General features: G+C 45.8%; 1 protein-coding gene and 1 long non-coding RNA gene across 8 annotated transcripts in view; one reads left to right on the top strand and one right to left on the bottom strand.

The window, feature by feature from the left end:
• FLT1 (fms related receptor tyrosine kinase 1) overlaps nucleotides 1-24,010 on the top strand; it is a 157,299-nt gene that overhangs the window by 113,884 nt on the left and 19,405 nt on the right. For both annotated transcript variants that reach the window (XM_072976056.1, XM_072976055.1), the window contains 5 exons: nucleotides 9,826-9,932; nucleotides 14,919-15,051; nucleotides 17,757-17,861; nucleotides 21,476-21,589; nucleotides 22,808-22,896. In XM_072976056.1, the coding sequence (XP_072832157.1) occupies nucleotides 9,826-9,932; nucleotides 14,919-15,051; nucleotides 17,757-17,861; nucleotides 21,476-21,589; nucleotides 22,808-22,896 (548 nt within the window). The remainder of the gene's footprint in view (nucleotides 1-9,825; nucleotides 9,933-14,918; nucleotides 15,052-17,756; nucleotides 17,862-21,475; nucleotides 21,590-22,807; nucleotides 22,897-24,010) is intronic.
• LOC116283354 (uncharacterized) overlaps nucleotides 1-24,010 on the bottom strand; it is a 91,712-nt gene that overhangs the window by 49,108 nt on the left and 18,594 nt on the right. The gene's annotated exons all lie outside the window — the stretch shown is intronic.

Here is a 24,010-nt window from a genome sequence, read left to right as displayed (position 1 = left end):
GCGGGGCTACCTGCTTTGATTCCCTCCAGCCCCCAACATGGCTGCCTTCCCTCCCCGACCTCCTTGACCAAGGAATGTTGTCCAGCAACGGCTGGGCAAAGATGGCTTGGGAGAAACCTTTGCCAATAGCAGAGATACTTATGCAAGTTTGTAGGCTTCCTCGTCCTGTCCCTTCCCCTTTTCTGCCAGGCTGATCTGGGTTTCCTAGAAGCCACGTTATCTTATGACATCAGTGAGTTAGTTATTTATCTGTAACAGAGGCACTGGGGATCCAGCAGTGCTAAGCACGTGCTCTACCACTGAGCTCTACCCTCCCCACAACCGGTGTTTAATTAGTATCTTTGTGTGTGGGCGCCTGTACACTAGACACTTGTAGTACTTAATCCCACTGACTTCGTGAGAATCCAGAATAAGTCGACTGTCTTCAGTCTACAGATGAGAAGATGGAGGCTCAAAGAGGTTAAATTACTTGCCCAAAGTCACACAACGCACATGCGGTGAGGCTGAGACTTGAGTCCATAGCTGTAAACTGGAAAAGCTTCATTCCTTCCTCCTGAGGCACCTCAGAACTTGTCTGCAAGGCCTTGGTGTAAAACCGAGCCTGCAGACTCTTCCAGTCACCTGTGATGTGGTTTTCCCTCTGCCTGCTTCTAGATTGCCTCCAACGATTCCTTTTCCCGCTAATCTTATGCTTTTCAGAAAAGTCAGACGACATTAAGAGTACACTGTCACTGATCATTTCTACAAGTTTCTATCAGCCTGTATCATTTGCACTTGAGGAAAGGGGAGACCATTTTCACTTGAATTGCCCCCTATCAGCTGCCACTGCAGATGTTCTGACGCCCATCATCCCTGGGCACCATCGCTGAGCCGCCCCAACAGCCTGCCCGCTTGTGCTGTCACCCTGCTCCAGCCCGCTCACAGATCTCCAGAGGGAGCTTTTTAAATGACAAATCAGTTGTCCCCCCGCTTCAGATCTCGCCGTGGCTCCTGACTACCCACGATCCTCATCCAGGCACACAGGGTCCTCCACGTGCTCCTTCTCCAGCCTCGTCTCTTCCCCCTGCCCACACGCCCCAGCCCCCAACTGCACTAAACCACTCCTGAGTCCCTGAACACACCGCAACCCCTGACTCTTCTGCTCTTACACAGCACTTTCCTTCTGTCTGAACAGCCTTCCTTCCCAAATGGTTCTTCCCCAGACAATCCAGCTCATCTTTTAAAACTCACTTTTACTCCCATGTCTTTCTCTACACCCAACCTCCTGTTTTACCGTCATTTTCCCTCCGTGCTCCCACAGCGATTGACGTGGCCCTTTAATGCAATGCTTATCCCTTTTCTCTTCCAGTGCACTCAAGAAATATTTGTTGGATTAATCTATTTAGAAAACCACCACTGAATGTCTGACAAAAAGAAATGTATCAATGGGAGGGTATAGCTCACTGGTAGATTACGTGCTTAGCATGCTCGAGGTCCTGGGTTCAATCCCCAGTACCTCCATTTAAATAAAGAAACAGACTTAATTACCTCCTCCCCACCCCACCCCCAACACACATAAGAAAAAAATACATCAATATATTGTTTAGGGCAATAGAGAGAAGGCAAATTAAATTAGTCGTTAGCTCCAAACTTATTTATTTGCCCAAGACTATGCAGGATATGAATGTATAAGTCATGATCCCTAACCTCCGTGGATTTTGAAAACCTAGTTGGAAGGAGATTAAGGGGAACATGAAACAACTAGAACCAAACCAAGAAACATCTTGAGCTTGTCCTAGAGGTAAAAGAGGAACACTAGCTTGTATAAAACATACTACACAATGCTGCTAATAAGGGCTAAAGGACTTCATAAACACAATAAATGATATAGAGAGTGACCCGACCTCTGAAGGAGGCATCGCAAGATGTCAGATTAGGAAAGTGAATGAGCCAGGAAAGAAGACAGCAAGTTATGAGGCAGTTTGGGGCTTCCTACATGGATATCTCCCTTGGCAATGATACAGTCTAAGTAATTCTAAACATTTCTTATTGGCTAGTCCATTGAATTTTCTGAGGAATTGGTACTTTTGATTCATGACCTCTTTCTCCTCATGTGGCATTAACCTTCAACATCACTTAAAGAGATGGTGTAATATGCAAGGTAGCTGCAGACATTACATAGATGGCTCCTTCTTTTTACCCATTATTGTCCCAACAGCTGTGCTTTTTCTAGTTTTCCTGTCTTCTCCTTTGCGCTTTGTGATTTTTTTTCTACTCTCAGAGTGATGGCCGTATCCAGCCTCTCTGCTGAAAAATTGTGGTTAGCTGAGAAAATGATGACCTGATCAGCGTCATCAAACCACACCTGAAATATTGGTACCCATTTCTAAGAGAAGCACAAATAAATGAAGCCATGTCCTAACAGAGTAATGGTAAAATAGTGCAAGGAAATGAGGATGTTTAGTCTAAAAAGGGGTTAATTAACTTCATGGTGACATGATTGTTTCCTTCAAATATTTAAGGAGCTTTCAGACAGGAGGCACTGACCTCATTCTGTGATACACCAGAAAAGATAACCAGAACCAAGGAAGGGAGATGCTGGTGAAGTTTCAAGGAGGCAGATTTCAGCCCATATAAGGATATAATTTTGCCTAGGAAGAATTTTTGAAAGTTGGTATTATGTAGATCTTATAAAGCAGTATCTCGAACAGAAGTACTTTGGGCTCACTGAATAAAAATTTGATCCTTGGATGCTGTTCAGAACAGTTGAACGCCGTACCTGCTAAGTGATTTCATCGCTGAAATTAAATTCTCGCTTCCAGAGTCTAAGTCAGTCTTCTTCTCACTCTGGTGGCTGCGAAACGTTCCCTAATTTTCTAATATAGGCAATACAGACCCTTCACACTGACCTATCTTGTCAGGTGGAGTTTAGGAAATGAAACCAGGCAAGTAAGTTGTGTCTGTGGCTATGTTTAACAGATTTAAAGAGGTTCGTGAATTAGCCAGGAAGGAAACTGTCTGCTCTTTTTATTTCCCTTGAAAAAGGATTCTTATACTCAGAGATAAAACAATGTGTTATTTTTGTATCTGAAAAGGATGAGCGGACTGGGGAGTCAAAGTCATTTCTTTAAATAATCACAGGTCGTGTTTGGTTTGGACCGCGCAGGAGCACATGCCGAGTGCTCAAAGGGGAAGTTCTAATATTAAAAACAACAGCAACAAATCTGTTACTAACCAAAATAACTTCTGAAATTAACACAGCACTCCACAGCCCAGGGAACTCAATGGGACTGTTATAATGGAAGTGTGGCACTTTTTCATCCAGGGACTTAAAATAAACTAGACTTTATCATTATTACTGCAAGGAATAACCACCATACATATATAAATACATTCGTATAACAGATTTAGGCCTTGCTCTTGAAATGCTATTTCAACAGCATTTCTAATTACACAGGAGAAAACAACTTGAAGAATAGCTACCATTTTTAACATTTTTTGAGGATGACTGATGGATGCAAAAATCACGGGAAGCACAGAAAGACTGCCTCAAGGGTCCTGCATACTTGAAATGGCATTATGGGTGGGAATCTGTAAATTCTGTGCCACAAAAATTGCACGTTAACACATGTCAGGAAAGGACTCACAGCAGGAAGGATACACTATGTTCTTTAATAAAGTCCCAAGAGTAAGAAGAGGAAGAGCTCAAAACAGACTCATCTTAGGCATCCAGCCTCTCCTGTTCACCGCCCTCCACCAGCGTTCAGTCTCCACCTCTCTTTTCTGAGCCTCCCGTGGTCCCTGACTCTCCACCAGGTTAGCGCCTCTCTTCCTGAAGCCGGCCCCTAGTGCTCTCCCAGGGCTATCCGGACACCAGGAAGGATGTGATAAACTAATTCACATGAAGATGCTGGTGACTGATGTCACCCCTCTCATGGGTGTCGGCAATTCCGAAGGGTTTCCCAAGGAGAAGACCGTCTGGAGACAGAGAGTTCACTGTTCCACATGGGAGGGCTGGGGGTGGGCCGTGTGTGCCTTTGCACTTAAGCCTACACAGTGACACGCGGCTGGCCTTGATCAAGAATTCAAAAACTGGTGATGGAATTCGGCTATAACATCTTGTGCTTGTGGAGCATGCCATGCACTGTGTTAAGCACATAACATGCATGAGCCTCCTTAACTTTTGCAACAATCCAGTGAGGATTTTTTTTCCTACTTACAAGCGAGTATCTGAAGCACTGAGAGGGTTAGGACTTTGTCCAGGGTTACAAAGCAAGGAGGTGGCAGCGCTGAGAACTGAGGCTCTCCTGACCCTCAGCTCTAAGGCAGCAGGACTGCGTGGGGCAGAGGCCCCGATCCGAAGCTAGGTGCATCCCTGCTTTGTCACCTCAGGCAAATGACTTACATCCTGGTGCTTGAGTTTGCTCATTTGTAAAATGGGTGTGAATAACAGCCTCCCAACCTTACAGGGATGTGGCAAGGATGAACACATTTAAAACAGTATCTGACATGTGACTAAAAAGAATCCTGCAAATAGTAGCTAGCATTACTGTTTGTTAATATGATAAACCAAATTCCATTACAACAAAATTCTCCATGTTGTAGTTTTCTTACACTGAGCCAGTAAGTCACACAAATGGTGTTCCAAACCACAAAATTCCTATTGGACCTAAGGGTTTAACTTGCTGTGATAAAAATGTTATGAAACTGACAAGACAGAATTTTAGTATCTTTACCTAAAATTACTCTTGAAATGCATTTCAAATTTAATCCGATTATAGTATGTCCACACCTCACTGTCCTTAAGAGGGGTTCCAAACTGGTATGTGTACACTAATCTAGGTAGAGTCCTAAAAAGCTTCATAAACAGGATGAAGGCCAATTTTAATATCCAATAAGCCGTAGAGAAATTGCATAATCAGGTTAACTGGATCACTGGTTACTGGATTCGAGATAAAAGGAGGCAGCACTACTTGAGTGGCTCACGGGGGGAGCCAGGTCCAGATGTACCTGATTCATTTCATTTTTATCCACACGTAAATACGTGTTGAGACTTCCACTAGGCCAGAGCTTAAGATGCAAAATGAACAAGAAACACATCCTTCCCTTGATGTCCTGATAGCTTCACAGGCCATAAACCCACATACACAGTTACCTCAAATTACAATAACGACAGAACCAGAGGACAACACCCAAGCCACACTACAGTGCCAGGCATAATTCTCAGGGAAAGTAACTCGGCTGTTTGCAGAAAACAATCGGTACTTGGGTCAAAGGCTGATTAGTTTTAGAACAAAAGGACGGACTATGATTTCTGCAGCATGTTTGGATGAAAAGAAAAAATTATCTTGTACTTGGAAGTCCAGAGAGAGGGGAAAAGGGGGAGAGAGGGGAGCAAGAAGCCTTCAAAATAACAGCTCCCACTTGTTTTCTCCACCTCCCCCGCGGGGCGGGCTGCTGCCATCACCTCCACACTTTAAGGATGAGGGAGCTGGGGTGCAGAGTCCTTGTCTCGGGCACAGCTGCTTGTAGGGCCACATAAAGACTTACCGCCCTGATCAAACCTGCGTTCAGTCTCTGAGGTCCAGGCAGGCCCTGGGGCTGGGGGCGTTACCCTGACTTCTTGGGAAGTACCATCTACTTACACCACGTGAGCTGAGCTGCCTGTTGGTGTGAGCAGTCTGGTGCCTCGTGTCAGGGTGGGTGTGATGCTTCCAGCGCCACAGCCTGGGCCTTGGGCAGATGGAGCTGCGTCACCGTCAGAAAAGCTCAGGGCAGGATGACCCAGCTGCCCAGGCAGAGGGGGCGAGGCGCCCTTCAGAAATCAGCCTGACCCCTGTCAGGCACCCGCCCGCTCCATCCCAGGAGGGATGGTGCGAGCCTGGGAGGGTAACTGACATGAACGCTCTGTACAACAGGGCAGCAATCTGTAACAGAAGGTCCAGTTACCCTAACTCTTCAAATCAGCCGCCTGCTGGTCGGTATTCCATGTAAATGTACCCTCGTACCAGGTCCTGGTGCCGGCCTTTCACACACGGCAGATGGGAGGGATGTCCCTGAGATCCAGGGCTAACGCCCAGGTGTTGTCAACTCCCACCCACGTTGCACTGGCCTCCCTTCCCCTGCCATGTGCAGCTGGGCTGTGTCACGCACTGAGTTAGCCAGCCGACACCAGCGAGGTGAGGCTGGGTCTAGTCAGGCCAGTGTGTGGATGTCTGACCTCTGAACAAACCTCCGAGAGCTGGACAGGAAGAGATGCTGCCGACTCAACGTGCAGCAGCAGACCACCTTCATGGTTACTCTCCAAATAAAGACAGAGATGAAGCTATCGAGTGAGAAGAGACAGACGCTGCCTCTTACGCAGTTTAGTTCTCAGTAAATAGTAACAGGATATTAAATAGATCTTCCCCTTCTACTAATGAGTGTTCGTCCTAAAGATGTTTTTAACGAGTTGATTCCGGAAATGCATAAGTGCACATAAACACATTTGGTCCCACTGAAAGGAATTCTGCCTGAGTAAGGACTGTGGAATTACTCTGGGGGTCCACGGCCTACCCTGGGGAATGCGGTGGGAAAGTTCCCACAAGGGGCGGGGCCTCTCCCAGGGCAGTCAAGCCAGAGGCATCTGCAGAGGTTTTATGCAGACAGTGCCTGTCTCAGGGTGCCTTCAGCACCTCCAGCTGCCAGAGGCCACTGCACCCTGAGCACGTCCCAATCAGTTTTTCAGTTCCACAAAACTTATTTGCAGCATAAGCAAGGAAGTGTGCATGTGTGCATCTGTGCACGTGCATGCGTGTGAATACAGCGAGGCAGCATTAGACCCCTCACTGTGGGGGAGGAAATCCCACCATTACCTTGCACTTATAGTACTCCCATCAAGAGGATGCGTACTGAGAGGAAAGGTTAGCATCCTTTGAAATTTCTCCAAGTTTCAAAGGAGGCAGCAGGAGACGAAGCTTAAGAAATAGACAAGGTCGGGCACAAAGAACCTAAGAGTTCGGGTTTTTATTCTGACAGTGACAGGGCTGGGCAGCAATGATGGAATTTAGAGGAGTCACGAGATTAACTTCGTGATTTGGCGAGGTCACCCTGGCTAGAGTGTCAGAGAGGCAGGGGGGACTCAAGGCTGCTTAGGAAGCTAATGGTGGGGACTGAGGAGGCGAGACTGTGTAGGACAGGAGGTGAGAATTTCAGGGCCTACAGGAAGTGCGTGTACGGGGTGGCTGAACCGATAGGAGAGGAGAGGGAAGATGCCCAGGTTTCCAGCTGGTGTATCTGCTGTTGCTCAGGGCCGGGAACCTTCACTGGCTCCGACTGCCTGCACAGGGATGCTCAGAATTCTCCGTGGTCTGGTCCTGTCCTGTATCTCGCATCACGCTGCCATCAGTGTCCTATCGCTTCCCGATTCTGGGTTTTTATTCACACTGTTCCCTCTGCCGACAACATCCTGTCCTGCCGTCATCCCCGTTAGGTCAAAATCCATTTCAAATGTCACCTCTTCCAAAAGGCATTAGCTTCCCTCAATCTCCAAAACTCTTTGTACCCTATCTCTTAGTGTTCGGTTAGGCTGTGGGTGAGCTCCTGGAGTGACAACTCTCCCTTATTCAGCTTCCTACTTCCTTGCCTGGAGCAGGGCTTAGTATGTCTTTGCTGATTTGAAGCAAAGAGCCTGCAAGACAAAGTGCTCATCTACGAAAGGGGGTTATTTTTGCTACTGCTTCATAGGGCGGTTGTGAGGATTTGGCACATAATAAATGCTCAATTAAAATTACCATCACCCACATCATCATTTCTAAAAGGAATAAGTTTCACTTGCTCTTGGCCTAACGTAATGATGAGCCCGTCTCCTTTTAGTAAACTTAAAGGAAAAGGGCACTGCTTCAGAGTTCCTAGGAAACTGTCCACTAGAATCAATAAGCTGGGAACAGAGGGTGTGGAGAAAAGGGCCCCATCCTACACTGTCGGTGGGAATGTAAATTGGTGCAGCCACTATGGAAAACAGTATGGCTCCTTAAAAACTAAAAACAGAATTACCATATGATCCTGCAATCCCACTCTTGGGCATATATCCAGAGAAAACTCTAATTCAAAAAGATACTTGCACTGCAATGTACACAGCAGCACTATTTACAACAGCCAAGACATGGAAGCAACCAAATGTCCATCCACAGATGAACAGGTAAAGAAGACGTGGTGTATATACATGCAATGGAATAGTACTCAGCCATAAAAAAGAATGAGATAGTGCCATTTGCAACAACATGGATGGATCTAGAGATTATCATGTTAAGTGCAGTAAGTCAGACAGAGAGAGAGAAATATACAATGTCACTTATATGTAGAATCTAAAAAAAATGACACAAATGAACTTACTTATAAAACAGAAATAGACTCACAGACATAGAAAAACTATGGTTACCAAAGGGGAAAGGGAGAGAGGGATAAATTAGGAGTTTGGAATTAACAGAAACACACTACTGTATGTAAAATAGGTAAACAACAAGGTCCTACTGTATAGCACAGGGAACCGTATTTAGTAGCTTACAGTAACCTATAATGGAAAAGACTCTGAAAAAGAACAGATGCGTATGTGTAACTGAATCACTTTCCTGCACACCTGAAACTAACACACCATTGTAAATCAACTATACTTCAATTTTTAAAAATTTTAATCAATCACAAACCTTTCTATCCATGAGTTTCAATAAGTAAAATATATATAGAGGGAAAAGACTATATGGAACCTCTGACAGTGGTCACCTCAGGGAATTCAGATAATAAAAATTTACCTTCTTTACAAAAAAGAAAGAAAGAAAGAAAAGGCAAAGAACCACCATCCTGGCTTACTGGAGCATTTCTTTACAAATCCGAGAGCTTCCTCTCTGCGGAAGCTTCTCTTGGATACTTTAAGTCTTCTCTTTTTGGTCATGGAGAAACAGTGCTTGGCTTTTGAGCTTTGTGATTCTGGGGAGTAAGGTGTTTGGGAAGAATCAGCCTCAGAAGGGAGCTCTTTGCATCTCAGCCCTGCAGGCTGACTGCCCGAAAGGCCAGAAACAGCCCCATATGTGAGCAGCAGGATGGGGAGGGGCCGGCCTGGCTGGTCCGAAAGGAGTGAGCTGGCGATGGTGACAGTCCTTGAGTTTTATTTTTATTCTTAAAATATACTTTGAAGAATTTGGTGAGTCCCAAAGGAGCTTTTTTATGTCATTTTTTCCCTTTTCTTTAGAATTTCCTCTAAAACCCATTAGGGAGATTTAACATAGTCCAGATTTAGCACTTTAATGGGCTTTGGTTCCTGCCTTAATTTTTTCCCATTTTTAACTTCTCTAATTTTTTTTATTCTTATTTTTTATTGACGCTTAGTCGATTTACAATGTTAGTTTCAGGTGTACAGCAAAGTGATTCAGTTATACATATACATACATACATATTTTTTTCAGTTTCTTTTCCATTATGGCTCATTACAAGAAACTGAATATAGTTCCCTGTGTTCCACAGCAGGTCCTTGACGTTTGTCTGTTTTATATACAGAAATGGGTTTCTGTTAATCCCAAACTCCTATGATTTTTAATGAGCTATTTCTGGGCTTAGAAAGTTTCCAAACTCCACAGCAAGATTTCTGAAAAATCTTTTAGTTTACATAGGAGTTTATGATGATAACAGCGTGGATCCCGCCTGACCTGGAAGCTACGAGGCTCTGTCCTGGAAACTGATCTCTGCGCCGGCCGACAGGGACCGCGTCTGCCATGATGAGCATTTCGGGGCCCTGGCCCACACCTGTCAGATCACAGACCCTGAGTTGGCGACTTGCCATTCAGCGCCCTCGTGGTGTTTTTGTCTCTCCAGGAACCTCGGACAAGTCCAACCTGGAGCTAATCACTCTGACATGTACCTGTGTGGCTGCAACCCTCTTCTGGCTCCTGTTAACTCTCTTTATCCGAAAACTGAAAAGGGTAAGAACGTTTCAGATGAAGTTCTATGCTCCATCTTATGTAAGACTGCACAATGCCTGCCTGATGTCTGGTGTGGCCCTGAACCAATGCTCGACCCTCTTCTTACCCCTCTACCCCTTGTTCCTGTCTCTGACCTGGCAAACATGGAAAATGAATCATTCAAATGTCTCTCAGCCGTAATGTGGGGTAGTCAAAAGAAAAACTAGAGTAATGAACAGATGACTATTTCCCAGGGACAGAGGGGACATTTTTTATATTAAAATATGTAATAAAGTCCTTGAATTAAATTCAACATGAGACCTAGAAAGCTCTCCTTTCCTCAACCTCACTCTTGGCTAAGAAACAAAAAGGAAAAAGCAAAATAAAGACCCACCTCTGCCTTATCTCTCCGAAGTTTGTAGAAACAGACACCAGCACGGCTGCTCCATGCTCTCTGAGCCCCATGATAAAATCCCATCCCTTACTTAGAGTGTGACCTTCAGGCTGGAATGCAGGGCATCAGATTTCCATTATCAGGCCTGTAGCATGACCTGCTTCTCTGAAGTTTGGTGGGAAAGCACCAACACCCACTCACGCCTCAAATACTGGCTGTGGGCCTGCTGGATGCGAGTGCCAGGCCCTGTGTCAGGCTCCTGGGTGGTAGTGCAGGGCAACTGTGCTTCCGTGTGCAGCCTGGGGAGAGACTGACTTTAACCAACTGGACAGACAAACGTCAAGCGGCAACTCGGGGTGGCCGAATGAATGACATCCCCTGGAGGGAAAGTGTTGCAGGCAGAGAGGACAGCACGTCGGCGCCGGGGGCTGGGCAGAGGGGACACAGTGAGGAGGACAGACTGACTGAGGCGGCGATGGGGACGAGGCAGGAAGTGAGGCAGGAAAGGAGATGGTGGGAAAGGCTGGGAAGGAGTTTCGTCCATGTTTCAGAAGTAATAGGAAGCCTTGTGGGCAGGGGGGGCGGGGGGGTGCTGTTAAGCAAAGATAGGTGATCGTAAGTGTGAGAGATTTGTGTCTTGGAAGATGATTTTGGCCATATGAGGAGAATGGACTAGAGAAGGAGCAGGAGTGACTAGAGGAACCCAGTAGAAGACTTTGTAGCGGTCCAAGTAAGGAATGATGGTAGCTTAGTCTAAATGATTAGGGTCAAGAGATACTTAGGACTGAGATTGACAGATACAAACTAATATACGTAAAAATAGATAAACAACAAGTTCCTACTGTAGAGCACAGGGAACTATATTCAATGGTTTATAATAACCTATAATGAAAAAGAGTATCTATATAACTAACGATAATTTAAAAAACAAAATAAGGGGGGGAGGGTATAGCTCAGTGGTAGAGTGTGTGCTTAGCACACACAAGGTCCTGGGTTCAATCCCCAGTCCCTCCATTAAAAATAATTAAATAAACCTATCACCTCCTCCCCAGCAAAAATAAATAAATTAAAAAAATAAAAGACAAAACCAAAAAGAATATATGTATAACTGAATCACTATGCCATACACCAGAAACTAACACACAATGTAATTCAACTACACTTCAACTTCTTGAAAAATAGAAAAAAGAGAGATATTTGGGAGATAAAATGAACAAGACTTGCGAAGCACCCAGGAGGCCTCCTCAATTTCTGGAGATTTATTAGCCCCTATTAATGTACCTGGTCTTCTGGGAAGCTCTTCAGGTCGTATCTCAGTTAATCCTTCAAAACAACGCAAAGCTGGGAATACTATTACTCCCATTCTATAGAGACGGAAACCAAGGCTCAGAGAGGTAAAGTCACTTGGCCAGAGTCCCTCAGCTAGCTTGAGTCAGAGCCGAATTTTGAACCCAGGTTGTCTGACTTGCTGTTGAAAACCAGCAAGGGGTTCTTCACAGTGTTGGTGTGAGAGGCCAGGCTGGAGCCACCCTCCCTGGTGAATGTGTACCATTAGGCTTTTGTTACAAGGAGTGATTGGTTCTGAGACGTGACAATTACGGCTACGGCTTTCGAAGGAAACGAAAGTTAAAACAGTGGCATTCTGAAAGGGGAGAGACATTGTAAAGGGAAACAGATCAAACAAAAAGCAAAACTTGCCAAATCTGTAAGGGAGCTACACAGACTACGGGAGTTCAAAGGAGGAGATGGGGAGAAAAACTTCAGAGAAAGCAGAGCTTCGAGACAGACCCTGAAGGTGGTGCCTGGAAGGAAAAGCAACAGAAAAACACAGCCCAGGGCAGAAGTCTGGTTCCTTTGCACATCGGAGCTCAGCAGAAATAAAACTGGAAAGGTGCACTGGGGCTAAATTGAAGACATCCCTTGATTTAATGAAAATTTATGAAATTTTTAATAGCAATAAGAAAGGATGAAAACAAGAAATCGTCACTGCAGTAACAGAATGCCTACAGATTTTGAGAAGTAACTCGTTGTGGAAAGCAGAGAGGAACAAGGCATCAAAAAAGATTTCCATGTGATTTCTTTAACCACCGTGTAAATTCCTCATTGATAAAGGCTGCATTTTATCTTCTTATCCCCAGCCTCCACAGGCCAATGGTTTAACTAGAGATAATATTTATTCATGCCTACCATACACCAGGCGGTTCTAACAGCTTTACCTGGATGATTTCGTCTGATAGTCACAGCAACCCTGGGAGATAAGTACTATCGCCACCACTATTTTACAGATAAGGAAACTAAGCTTAAAAAGCTTAAGCAACTGGCCCGAGGCTATACGCCACGCCGAAGCTGAGCTAGGATTCACATCCAGCCCCACGGGCCTGGGCTCTGAAGTGCCTGTCCGTGCACCTTCCTAGTCCGGCACCTGGTAACTGCTTAGCGTTAATGTCAGTTGAAAGAATAAATATTTGTCAACCAAGATTCTGCTGTCACACTAGCCTCAGAGCCCTTCCCTAAGGCTGGTTTGGTGTTTCCTCTCATCTGCCTGATTGAGGTAAACCGTAAAATTCCACAGGTGCCCCGTGGGAAGACTGTCTCCGTGGCCTGCCCCCCACCCTCCTTCAACACCACCGCCCTCCCCTTGCTCCCTGCAGAACCCAAGCTGCCCCTCGCTGGGCTCCGGCTCTCCTGTGCTCTTGGAAGCCTGGGGATCATTTCTCATGGCTTTGGTTAGACAGGGCGTCGAAAGGTTTAGTCCTCAAATGGATAACACATCTATGCCTTTTTAAAGGAAAAAACAAAAGTTTAGTCCTGAAACCCCCTCCGGCATCTCTACTAATGAGCACCCAGCACCCTGGTGCAGGAACGGACGCTCCCCTGCAAGCTTGCACACTCGCGAGTGTCTGACGGGCTGGGCCCTCACAGTCTAACGCCAGTGGCGAACGCAGGCCATGACAAACGTGTGCACCCCCTCTTTCCCTGTTTTCCGCTCTTGGTGGAGGCCAGGCACGTCTTCCTGCCTTGAGCTATTTGTCACCCATTTTAGTGATAATTTTTGTGATGGATGAAGTGAGGGGTGACAGCACAGAGCAGGGTGAGTCAGGGCGGAAGAACGCAGGCGGGTGTGAAATGCGGTGCATTTGAGAGGTTGTCTTCTCTGCTGAACTCTGAGCCTATTTAGGGAAATGCGAGGAAAGACAGGGCCCTAAACTCATTTAAATGTGGTTTACACAACTTCTAGGCAAGAGTTATCAAAACCCAGCTGATGTGGGCAAACATACTTCCTCTCTGTCCTGCCCACGGAAATGCAGTCAATCCTACAAGAACCATGAACAGGGTATTACCCATTCATGTGACTCTAAGACAGTAAATGCAAATCCAGTGATGTATGATTGGAAATAAAGTGTCTTTTCTGGGCTTAATTTGCATTACCAAGATAAAACAAGCACTTGAAGCTCAGAGATGCCGCCTTACTTACTGGACATACTACCAAAAGAACTTCAAATGTGGCTGTGCGTAAGTCTTACCCTTTGCCCTTTGCAATAATCAATTTTGATTTCTTACTGAAGATAGATCTTTTTTTTTCTTTTGGGGGGGCGGTATTAGGTTTATTTTTTTTTAATTTAAATTTTTTTGAACTCAGGACTTCAGGCATGCTAAGCACACATGCAACCCCTGAGCTACAGCTTCCCCCCAAATCTTTTTTTTTGTTACACTTTTCCTTTTTCACTTTTTCTTGTCTTTTTCCTGCTTGTGAGTCACAATAACGTATGGTGAATATAAATTTGCGAACATATTTAATACATTTGCATTTTACGTGAACTTTAACTTACATACATTCAAAATGAACAGTGTGAATGAATCCAATCCACTTGTGAACAACGACCCACAAAATTTTGGTCACCAGGACACTTGGGTAGCCTGCTTGTTGGTGGAATCCTTTCCAGCCTTCTTTCAAAAATGCAGACTTTTCAGTGTTAAGTTCTGAGTTCAGAATGCTTTTCCTTAAAACTCCTCCAGGTAAATTTTATTCTGATCTCACTAACGGACCCTGCAGTCTTTCCAGGGAGCTTCTGAGTGTATTTAAACACCTCATATGAACAGTGCCTCTCAACTGTCCCAGGGGTCCTGGGTTCTCTCTGCTACTTCTGGCCTTTCTTGCAAATGGAGAAAAGCCGCAAACATGGACCCCACTGTTGCCTTCTATAGCACATATTCCTGCTTGTACAGAGGGTCATGGAAAGTTCTTTTTCATCATGCTTGGAATGATTTATAAAAACACTTTGCAGTTTTCCAAGAAGGACTGTCAGGTAATAAGAACTTGTTTAAGAACAAGCAATGTGGTCACTGGAGGACCTGAGTGCCTTCTGTCTGAGATGGGACGGGGGAGCTGGTACCACAGTGTGGGGACAGTAAGAGGTTGTTTGATGGAAACCACACAGTCGGCTGTGCTGTGTGTATGGGTGTGCACAGGGTACTTTCTGTACCTAGCCACGTGGGTTCAACCAAACGCACCAAAACAGCAGCAGATGTTGCCAAGGTTGGTTTCAAGCTGGCTATCTGGGGTTTGTAAGTTGTTTCCTTGTTGGTGACTTTGGGATCTCTTTATTTCTCAGTCTTCTTCTGAGATTAAAACTGACTACCTATCGATTATCATGGACCCAGATGAAGTTCCCCTGGACGAGCAGTGTGAACGGCTCCCTTATGATGCCAGCAAGTGGGAGTTTGCCCGGGAGAGACTTAAACTGGGTAATGTATTTGTTCCACAGATGCCTAAACCCATACTGAGCATCATTTCCCAAATGCTGTGCTTTGAGGGAGACAAAAATAAACCAGTCCCAGGATTCTGCCCTCCTACTGCTTTCCAACTAGCAAGGGAGACAGACACAGAGGTAAACAACTCTAACAGAAGCCTAAGCCAGCAGGTCCAGGGGACCCGGGAGCAGCTGTTTATTCTTTCAACAGTTATGAAGCACCTTTGCTGAGCAGCAGGCACCTAAGTCCTGGGGACACAAAGGTGCTTGAGTCTCTCCCCTTGAAGGGTGAAGGACACAGAAAAGCAGGTAAGTGAAGGGGAAGGGGAGAGACCCCTTCCAGCAGACTCTTACCAGGATAGACACTATTCAATGATGAAATTTTTGAGGGTTGGACATTTGTGACCTAGACCACCATTCAGGATGGGGAGGCACAGTAAAACCAAGTATTTGGTCAAAGAGTTGGCCAAGGCTGTGGATCAAAAACTCCCTCTGAACAAATCTACAAATGACATGCTTCAAATTTCCTGGGTGTCTGAAATGACCAGAAGAAGAAAGTCCAAGGAAGGGTCTTTAAGTTTTGTTTGTGAAGAGCTGCTGTTTCCCAGGTAACAGAGATGCCATCAGTCCTGCTTATCCCAAAGTTCCTCCCACGCAGACATCACCACGCAAAGTAGCCCCCAGCCCGTGGTGCAACAGAACGATACACAGGCAGACTGCACTGGGATGGGGCCTGAGGGCACAGAGGGAAAGCCTTGAAATGATTCCACTTCCACTTCTTCCTACCTAAGAAAGAATATCTGGCCCCCCAAATATGTTCTGTTTGGCTTGGGGAAGACAACTGGAAATTGATTAAAAGCTGGCGAGACAGGCAAAAGCCAGCAATGGCTGCTGACGGGGAAAAAAATCAACTAAATTGGGAGCAGTGGAGGGCAGGTGACACACTGGATGGGTTCCTTCTGCGAGTCTAAGTTGCACGGCAGCTAGCCTAGCCCCTCGGTGACCTAGGCAGGGAGCATCTTCCCACAACTGTAAGCCGCTGTCAGGCCACACTGCTTCCCAGAGTTGTTAGTCACAGCAGACATGCGTCTCCCAGTGTAGGATGTGGGAGTTTTCGGGCCCATTTCTTCATTCCTTGGCCGAGTACCGTTGTGATGGCACTTCCAGGGAGATGGCCAAGCCTGCTACCAGAAGTGCCTGGGGGCTCTGTGGGTTTAGATAATCTGATTTCAGAAGATTCTCCTATAGTTCTTTCCCTTCCTGGAGTTGCCAGAGGCTATGATTCGGCTAATGTGCATGTTGAGTATCTTTGATGGGTGAGAGAAAATATGTCAAACCCACTAACTCTGCCTTTCAATGCAGAGTGTGGCTGCAAGGGCCAGAAGAGTCCTCTCCTACTTACGTGGGAGCAGAGAGGCCCAAAATGTGTTTGTTTTTTAAGCCAAATAAACGACAGAAAGTAAACCGAAGTGATGTCTGGCAAGTGAAAGTAACCAAAATTATGCCTGGATGGATGAGGAGAAAAAGCTCGGCTGAGGGCAGAGTTACAGTGGGTTATAAATGGAGAGAAATACACCAAGCAAACAGCTTCTTACTGCAGCTGAACGTCCTCCGTAGGTTACAACTAGCAGCCCTGCTGAGAGAAGACAGAGTTGATAGCACCTGATGGATAATCGAGTTGGAGGTTGGGTCAAAGGTGTTGCTACCATGGAAATTCCTGAAACCCAGTATTAAAGAAATATGTTTTATTACTGATGCCTCACTAAACCTGGGAGAGAATTCAGCTCCTATAAATTTATCCCAGAAGTTGGGATAACGTCTGACCTTGCATATTCCTATTAGAAAATAAAGTCAGAGTTATCTAATGTGGGAAACACAGAGTCCGGAATTTGGCAAGTGGATGTTGCCTGGACTGGTGCTGCCTCTTGTAAGACCAGCCTACAGATGAATAACAAGGTCCTACTGTACAGCACAGGGAACTATATTCAATACCTTATAATAGCCTACAATGAAAAAGAATACAAAAAGGAATATATGAATATATCTGAATCACTATGCTGTACACTTCTCTGTGGTTGAAACAAATTACTACCAGTGGTTGATAGGTCCGTGTACTGAACCCTGAAGATTTGTAATCATCATGTAATGATGCGTTAGAAATACTAAGAATATTTTGCCTGGCAAGGACGTCTGAGAAACGACCCTGATTTTTTGGTAGCTCTGATGCATTATTATAGCCAACAGCAGTGACCACCCTTCCCAGTTTCTTCCCTCCTGCTGAAAACAGATCAAAAGAAATAACCTTAAGTGGCAAGAAAGGGGGCTTAGTTTAAACACAGGAAAATTTTTGCAGTAATGATGTTATTAAACAATGGAAGAGACCACCCATGATTTGGTAGCCTCTCCCCCAAAGAAGGGCTTTGTAAAAGAGGAAACAGGCCATCTACCTGCACCAAATCCTTTCTAGGGGCTTAGCTTAGCGATGAAGGATGAAGGCAACTCAGAAGCACACACACAGCTGGAAGGAAGATGCCCCAGAAACGTGGCCCTTACTTCCACTCTTGGGGTCAGTTCATTGGAGATTCCACTGAAAGCTACATGCCACACAAACATACACAGGGAAAAGGGCCCTTATGTCTGAAAGACATAAACTCATCCTGCTGGCTTGGCAAACAAACCAATTTCTCCTTTTCATTGTAGGCAAATCGCTCGGAAGAGGGGCTTTTGGAAAAGTGGTTCAAGCATCGGCTTTTGGCATTAAGAAATCCCCCACGTGCCGGACTGTGGCTGTAAAAATGCTGAAAGGTATGGATGCTGTAGTTTGGCTTTCAACTCACCCATTATGTTCCCTAAATGTTGGTGCATGTTGGATCCGGAGCTGGCCTAGGAGCAGACAGACGCTCGCTCTGCTGTGGCCACATAACTTTCTTTTGCTAGAAGTCCCTCTACCTCAGCGGCTTGAGATTGGGCCAGCAAGAGCTCAGAATAGACCTGGCAATGAAACCCAGCCCCGCCCTGGGAAAATGACTGGTCATCTCAAAGACCCTTCTCCCACCACATCTCATCCAGGGCCTTAAGTCCACTATAACCACAGTTTCAAAATCTTGGAATGATCCACAGTGACGTTATCGTGGAAACTTAGCTGTCCATCACAAGTCTCAAAGGCTTAGCTGGGTCTGGACCTAATTATAAAGTAAAACTATGAAGCTGGGACGATTGACTTGATCAGAACCTCAAGCTATTTTATACTGTCAAGTCCCGCCCATTAAACATTTCCTCTTTAGAAAACAAAACAAAACCTGTACACGAGAAATTGACACATCATAAACTATACTTCAATTTTTAAAAAAATTTCTAATGTTGAAGATACCACCACTTTGTGAAGCACTGGGAGGTGGAGCCAAACCACATGGTGATTTACAACCACATCCTAACACAGAGTGAAAATGAAAATCACTGAAGATTGTGTAAACCAAACATCTCAAAGACTCCTAGGTCCTTTAAAGGGTAGACAGGACTTCATTTCTTCATTGTGATGAAACTGTCATGTTACTTCAACGTGTTTTAAGGTTCCAAAACCAAAAAAGAAACTAGACTAAGAACCCAAAGGGCAGTTTATAGCTTTCCAAAGTCTCCAAGAAACCGCCACGGGATTTTGGGGGAGGGGAGTGGGGAGCTATACACCCAACTAAGCAGGCAGCCGGCAAAGACTGCAGGACAAAGGGCCACCTGCCCAGGGAGACTTCAGTCTTCGTCTTTGTCCAGCAGAGACACCATCCCTGCAAAAAGTCCCATACGGTGATGTTTTCCACTTCAAAAGGCTGTCAAGCGAAGGCTCTGCTAAAACTTTACAAAGAGCCCGACAGTCCTGCTCTGAGAGTAGCCAGGAAAGGAGTTTCACCTCCACGAATCTGCACTTGTTTGAGGTGGCCTGTCCAGACAACGGTGGGCGTTTCTGGAAGCAGACCTGCTTTCCAGCACCTCACCCTGTACCCCCCACCCCAGGTTCTGAAGAGAAGAGGCATCAGTACGTCTTCCATGGGAGAAAGCACCAGACTAGGCACTTTTTTTTTTGTTGGTGGAGGTACTGGGGATTGACCCCAGGACCTCATGCACGCTAAGCACGCGCCCTACCACTGGGCTGTGCCCTCCCCCTAGACGAGATACTCTAACGCAGACCGCATGAGATCGCCACTTTCCTTCCTGTTCTCGCTAAGCCTTTGGCGGTAGATGCTACTATCCCAGCTTGCAGGTGAAGACATGTGGCCCAGGAAGGTTAAGCAGCCTCTGCAAGGCCACACAGCTCTCCAGTGTGGAAGGGAGGTCTGAGTGCAAGGCTTGCAGCTTTGAGGGCAAGCTCTTCCCCACCCCACCCCCAGCCTCAGCGCTACAGAGAGGTTGCAGAGGCCCGGCCTGCTGGATATGACCCATCACTCCAAAATCCTACAAAGGATCCTGCCTGCACTCTGGAGGCAAGCTACATCCAGCCTCGAGAGAAGTCAAAACTCAACCTGGAAGCACCTGCTTCCTTGGCTTGCTGCGCCTCCCTGTTTGCTTGCTCGCTTGCTTCCACCATCTCTAGGCGAGGCAAGTCTGCTGCCTGTGTCTGTCGATTGTGGGCCTAAGATAATACCTATGACCCTGCCCATAAATGGGACAGTCTGAACAAAAGAACCTGGTTTTCCCCCTGTGCTAAAAGGGGCATAAATGCATGGAAGGATGGATGAGTTTGAGGGGGGGATATTCTGACCTGAGTTGTTTTTGTTTTTGTTTTTATTAAAGCCCTGGAGAATCTGGTCTATGCAATATAGAAAGGGCGTGTGTAATAGCTTTATAAATGCTTACTTTTTTTTAAAGCCATCAGCCTTGATTGAAAAAGATTGCCAAATCACTCATTATATAAAATTCCTAAAAAAAACTATTTTCATTCAAGCTTTCTTGTTTAAATTGGTCAGCCATCTGTTTCTGGGAGAAATTAGAAAGGCAGAATGTCAAGCAAAGGCCGTAAGTCAGAAGCTCTTTCGAAGTGCCCTTGGAGTAAAACCTTTAACCTTTTTGGGCCTTAAGCCCATGTCTGGAATGAGAAGAGTCGTCATGTTGCTAATTTGTCTAACAAATATTTGTTGAGCATCTACTGTGAGCCAATCCCAACCCCACTGGGAGGTTTCTAGAGTTTCTCTGGTTATTATTAAAAAGTGATTTGTGCTTATGAAACCCCATGTCGGTGTCTACCACAATGTTAAATGCACATCCTTCAACCCACTTCCAGGACTCTCCTGCAGAACACTTGCACATGAGCACAAAGGTCACAGGCTGTCTATTACAGCATATTTGTAATGGCAAAAACAAAACAAAACGAAACAGTAGACAGTCTAAATGTCAGGAATGCCGTTAATCAATTTTTAAACATGGGAAAAGTCTATGATGTATTAAAAAGAGGGAAATCACCTGAAACTAACACACATTGCAAATCAACTATACTTCAATTAAAAAAATTTTTCAAAGAAGGGAAAAGCAAATTAAAAAATATATATATATATAATCCCATTTATGTAAACAAACAAAAAGGATCTTTGATTGGGTATATATTTATAAATGCATAGAAAAAGGTGTGCAACTGCAAATGACTAACTGTGGTTACTTCTAAGCAGGTTGAAGTGGCTTTCACTTTTTACTTGATAAACTTCATATTGTTGAAATACTTTACAGCAAGCTTATATGATCTTTTTTTTTTAAAACTTCTAAACATAATTTACATTTTTAAATGCCTTAGACAGTAACCAATAAAAACAGACAGAACAAACTTAATTCAGGCTTTAGGCTCTGCTGAGTCTCAGACTGATACTGTTTATCTCCGAAAACGAAGCTGAAGTCAGATGCCTATGCATTCTCCCGACTTGAGATAACCCTGCAGGCTGCTGGGAGGAAAAGGTTATAGGAGAAAATAACACACGGCAAAGATGTTTACACAAGCGGCCATTCCGCTCTTGCAGGCCCCCTCTCGCTCCTCCTCGGTAACTCTCCAAAGGGGAAAAGTGCGAAAGACGTGAGGTGTGGGTGCATCCCCACCTGGAAGGTTCTTGCTGGCTCTGGTTCCGAGGGTAGGAAGCCTTTGGAAGGCATTCTCATGAGGTGCCCAGCTCTGAGTCAGTGCATTACTGAACAGGACCACCAGGGCCACCAAGAGGAAACATCCAATGGCAAACCCCACTACCGCTCTGGGCCTCACTGTAATCAAGAGGATGTTGGCTCAAGAGGATGGGGAATAAAAACAGGCTGGAGGCTTGGCCTTTCTGCAGAATGTGGAGAAGTCAATGCAGTAACGGCTGAGCAGTGGCAAACCTGGCGGGCAGGACGGCCGCCCCAGAGGAAGAGCCCCATTGCCCTGTCACCCTGACTCTCCCTTGCTCCTTACACAGAGGGGGCCACGGCCAGCGAGTACAAAGCTCTGATGACCGAGCTCAAGATCCTGACCCACATCGGCCACCATCTGAATGTCGTCAACCTGCTGGGAGCCTGTACCAAGCAAGGAGGTAAATGGGAAGGGAGGGCCCCTGCTCCCCCATTCACACGCCAGGGGCAGCTCCCCATCCCACAGCTCCTCCTCATCTCCTGGAAGATGGCCCCGCAACAGCCCAGAGGGAGCAGCCTGTTCGATTATGGAAGGTGCTCCCATCCTGGAAATGCCTTCCTTATATGTACACTTAACTTAAAGGCTCTGAACCGAAGGACGCCCTTTTAGACCTCCTTCCACAGGCCTGAGGTCAAGTGGAGGGCATTTTTCTCAGGATGACTTGGAAGGAGTATGAACGGGGCTGAGGTATAGGCATAAAAGGGTGAGCACTCCTTGAAGCCTCATCTGGAGAAAGGAATCAATCCTGGTAGGATCCTAGGAGGAGGTGGTGTGGGGACAGCACCTTCCCAGGCCTCAACCACTGGGGCAAGTGCAGGAACAGAGCTGTGGTTATGACTGAGGACTCGAAGACCATTCCCTCCTCCCTCCTAGGGCAAGGTTAGCACTCCCAGCATGCCCTAGGGCAGGGCCCTTGGGAGCTTCTCTGAGGGCACTTCCACTTTAACCTGGAACCGGAAGTTTTTCTTCACCGCGGGCCTCATCGGAGGGGACAGATGAGGCAGCGGAATCTTTCAGGGCTTCCTGGGGATCCGCAGTGCAGCCCCAAGTTTTTCTTCCTTCCTGAACACCTTGCTACTTTAGCCCAGGGGTCCGCAAACGATGGCTGGCCAGCCTGTGAGCTTAGATTGACGGTTTTAAATATTTACCCTCTCTCCCTTTGCAAGAAAGTTTGCCGACCCCTGCTTTAGCCTTTCCAAAGCCCCGGGGCAATCTCTGTGCAGATACCCTCAGGTTGCTGTGCTGATGGGGACAGTCAGGCCAGTAGGACCAGAAGGGGGCAGGGTGGTGTGACAGTGTCCTGTGGCTCACAGGTGGAGACGGTGGCTGGCAGTTAGTTATAGGTAGAGCCCTGACCATGGCCCTTCCCCTCCCCAGAGTCTTTTGTCTCTTCTCCTCTTTTTTCTGCTTCTTCCCCATCCCCCAGGTGTCTCCTGTTCCTTTTGTATTTTTCAAACCCCTACTCAGATTCAATTGAAAGAAGTCTCTCACCCCTAAGTTGCATCTCCCAGACCCCGCTAATATAAAGGCAAGTTGGATGGAGGTGTCTCAGGCCCACTGAAGGCTGGCATATGGCTGGCCGGCTCGATGTGGCTGAGCATGTGCTGTTTTGCTGCAGGGCCTCTGATGGTGATCGTGGAGTACTGCAAGTATGGAAATCTATCCAACTACCTCAAGAGCAAACGGGCCTTGTTCTTTCTCAACAAGGTAAGGAACTGAGGGTTGGAGGTTTGTAAAGACGGCAGTGAGTTTCTGTTTAGGCTGTAGCAGCATAAAGCAAGGGAAACCTATATTTTTCCACTGCCAACTCAAAACGAATGTCGCTAGCTATCGCCTGGCTGTAAGAGGGCTGAGTCACTCACCGCTGCTGTCGGTAACCTTTAACACACCCCGAAAGGAGTTCTGGGAGGAGATTAGGAATGGGACACTCTGCTCTGGGAAAACTGGCGGGACAGGCCTTCAGATATAGTTAGGTATTTTCATGAAAAATTTTTTTTATGAACCTGGATTCCTGCATCTTCCCATACTTAGAAAAGCCCTAAAACCATTAACTAAGATATCTGTTTCCTGTGACTGTGACACGTAAGATGTGTGTCTGGTTGTACTTACCCTCTTTGCCGAAATCTCAGACATACTGACCTCCCCCTACCTCATCAGCACAGTTTCTGAGAGGCTGTCTCCTGGGCTATTGTCCTCAGAAAGACACTGAATAAACTCGAATCACAGCTTTTACACTGTGCTTTTTTTTTTCCTTTTCAGTCAACACTGTTAATGACAGCTTAAAACACAATTTCTGCTTTTTCCTTTTAAAAAATTCTTTTCTTTCCATGCTAATATATCATACTCTTTTTGTGTACAGCACAGAGAATATTGGATCCTACTGTATGCAGTGACAACTATGGATTAAAATCTACTAGCCATCCACCTGAATACCTATCATCTTGATAAATTTATCTTTATATATATACACACACGCACACTCTTAGACGTGCACAAATCAGTCACTCGTTTCTTAAAAGATGATTGCAAGTATAATTGTTTCCATTTATTAAAGACTCAATCAACAGACCAGTGATGGGGTCAGAGAAATCATTGCCTTCCCTTCCAATTACCCTTTCTCCCTCTCCTCCAACACCCTCCCCACCCATGTCACCCCTATACACACACTGAACCAGCCTTATCCACTAAAATAAGGCTGTGCAATTAAAGGAACACATGGGTCCAAGTCCTAAGGCAAACAAAGTTTAAAAGAAATTACTGAATGGAGGAGAAGGACTTTAATAAAGCTTTGCCAGTGTGACCTACCTCACCAATGTTGTGC

This window comes from Vicugna pacos, chromosome 14 (assembly GCF_048564905.1).
Source record: "Vicugna pacos chromosome 14, VicPac4, whole genome shotgun sequence".
Taxonomy (NCBI): Eukaryota; Metazoa; Chordata; class Mammalia; order Artiodactyla; family Camelidae; genus Vicugna; species Vicugna pacos.
Note: the sequence above shows the minus strand (reverse complement) of the source record. Positions and strands in the feature narration are given on the sequence as shown.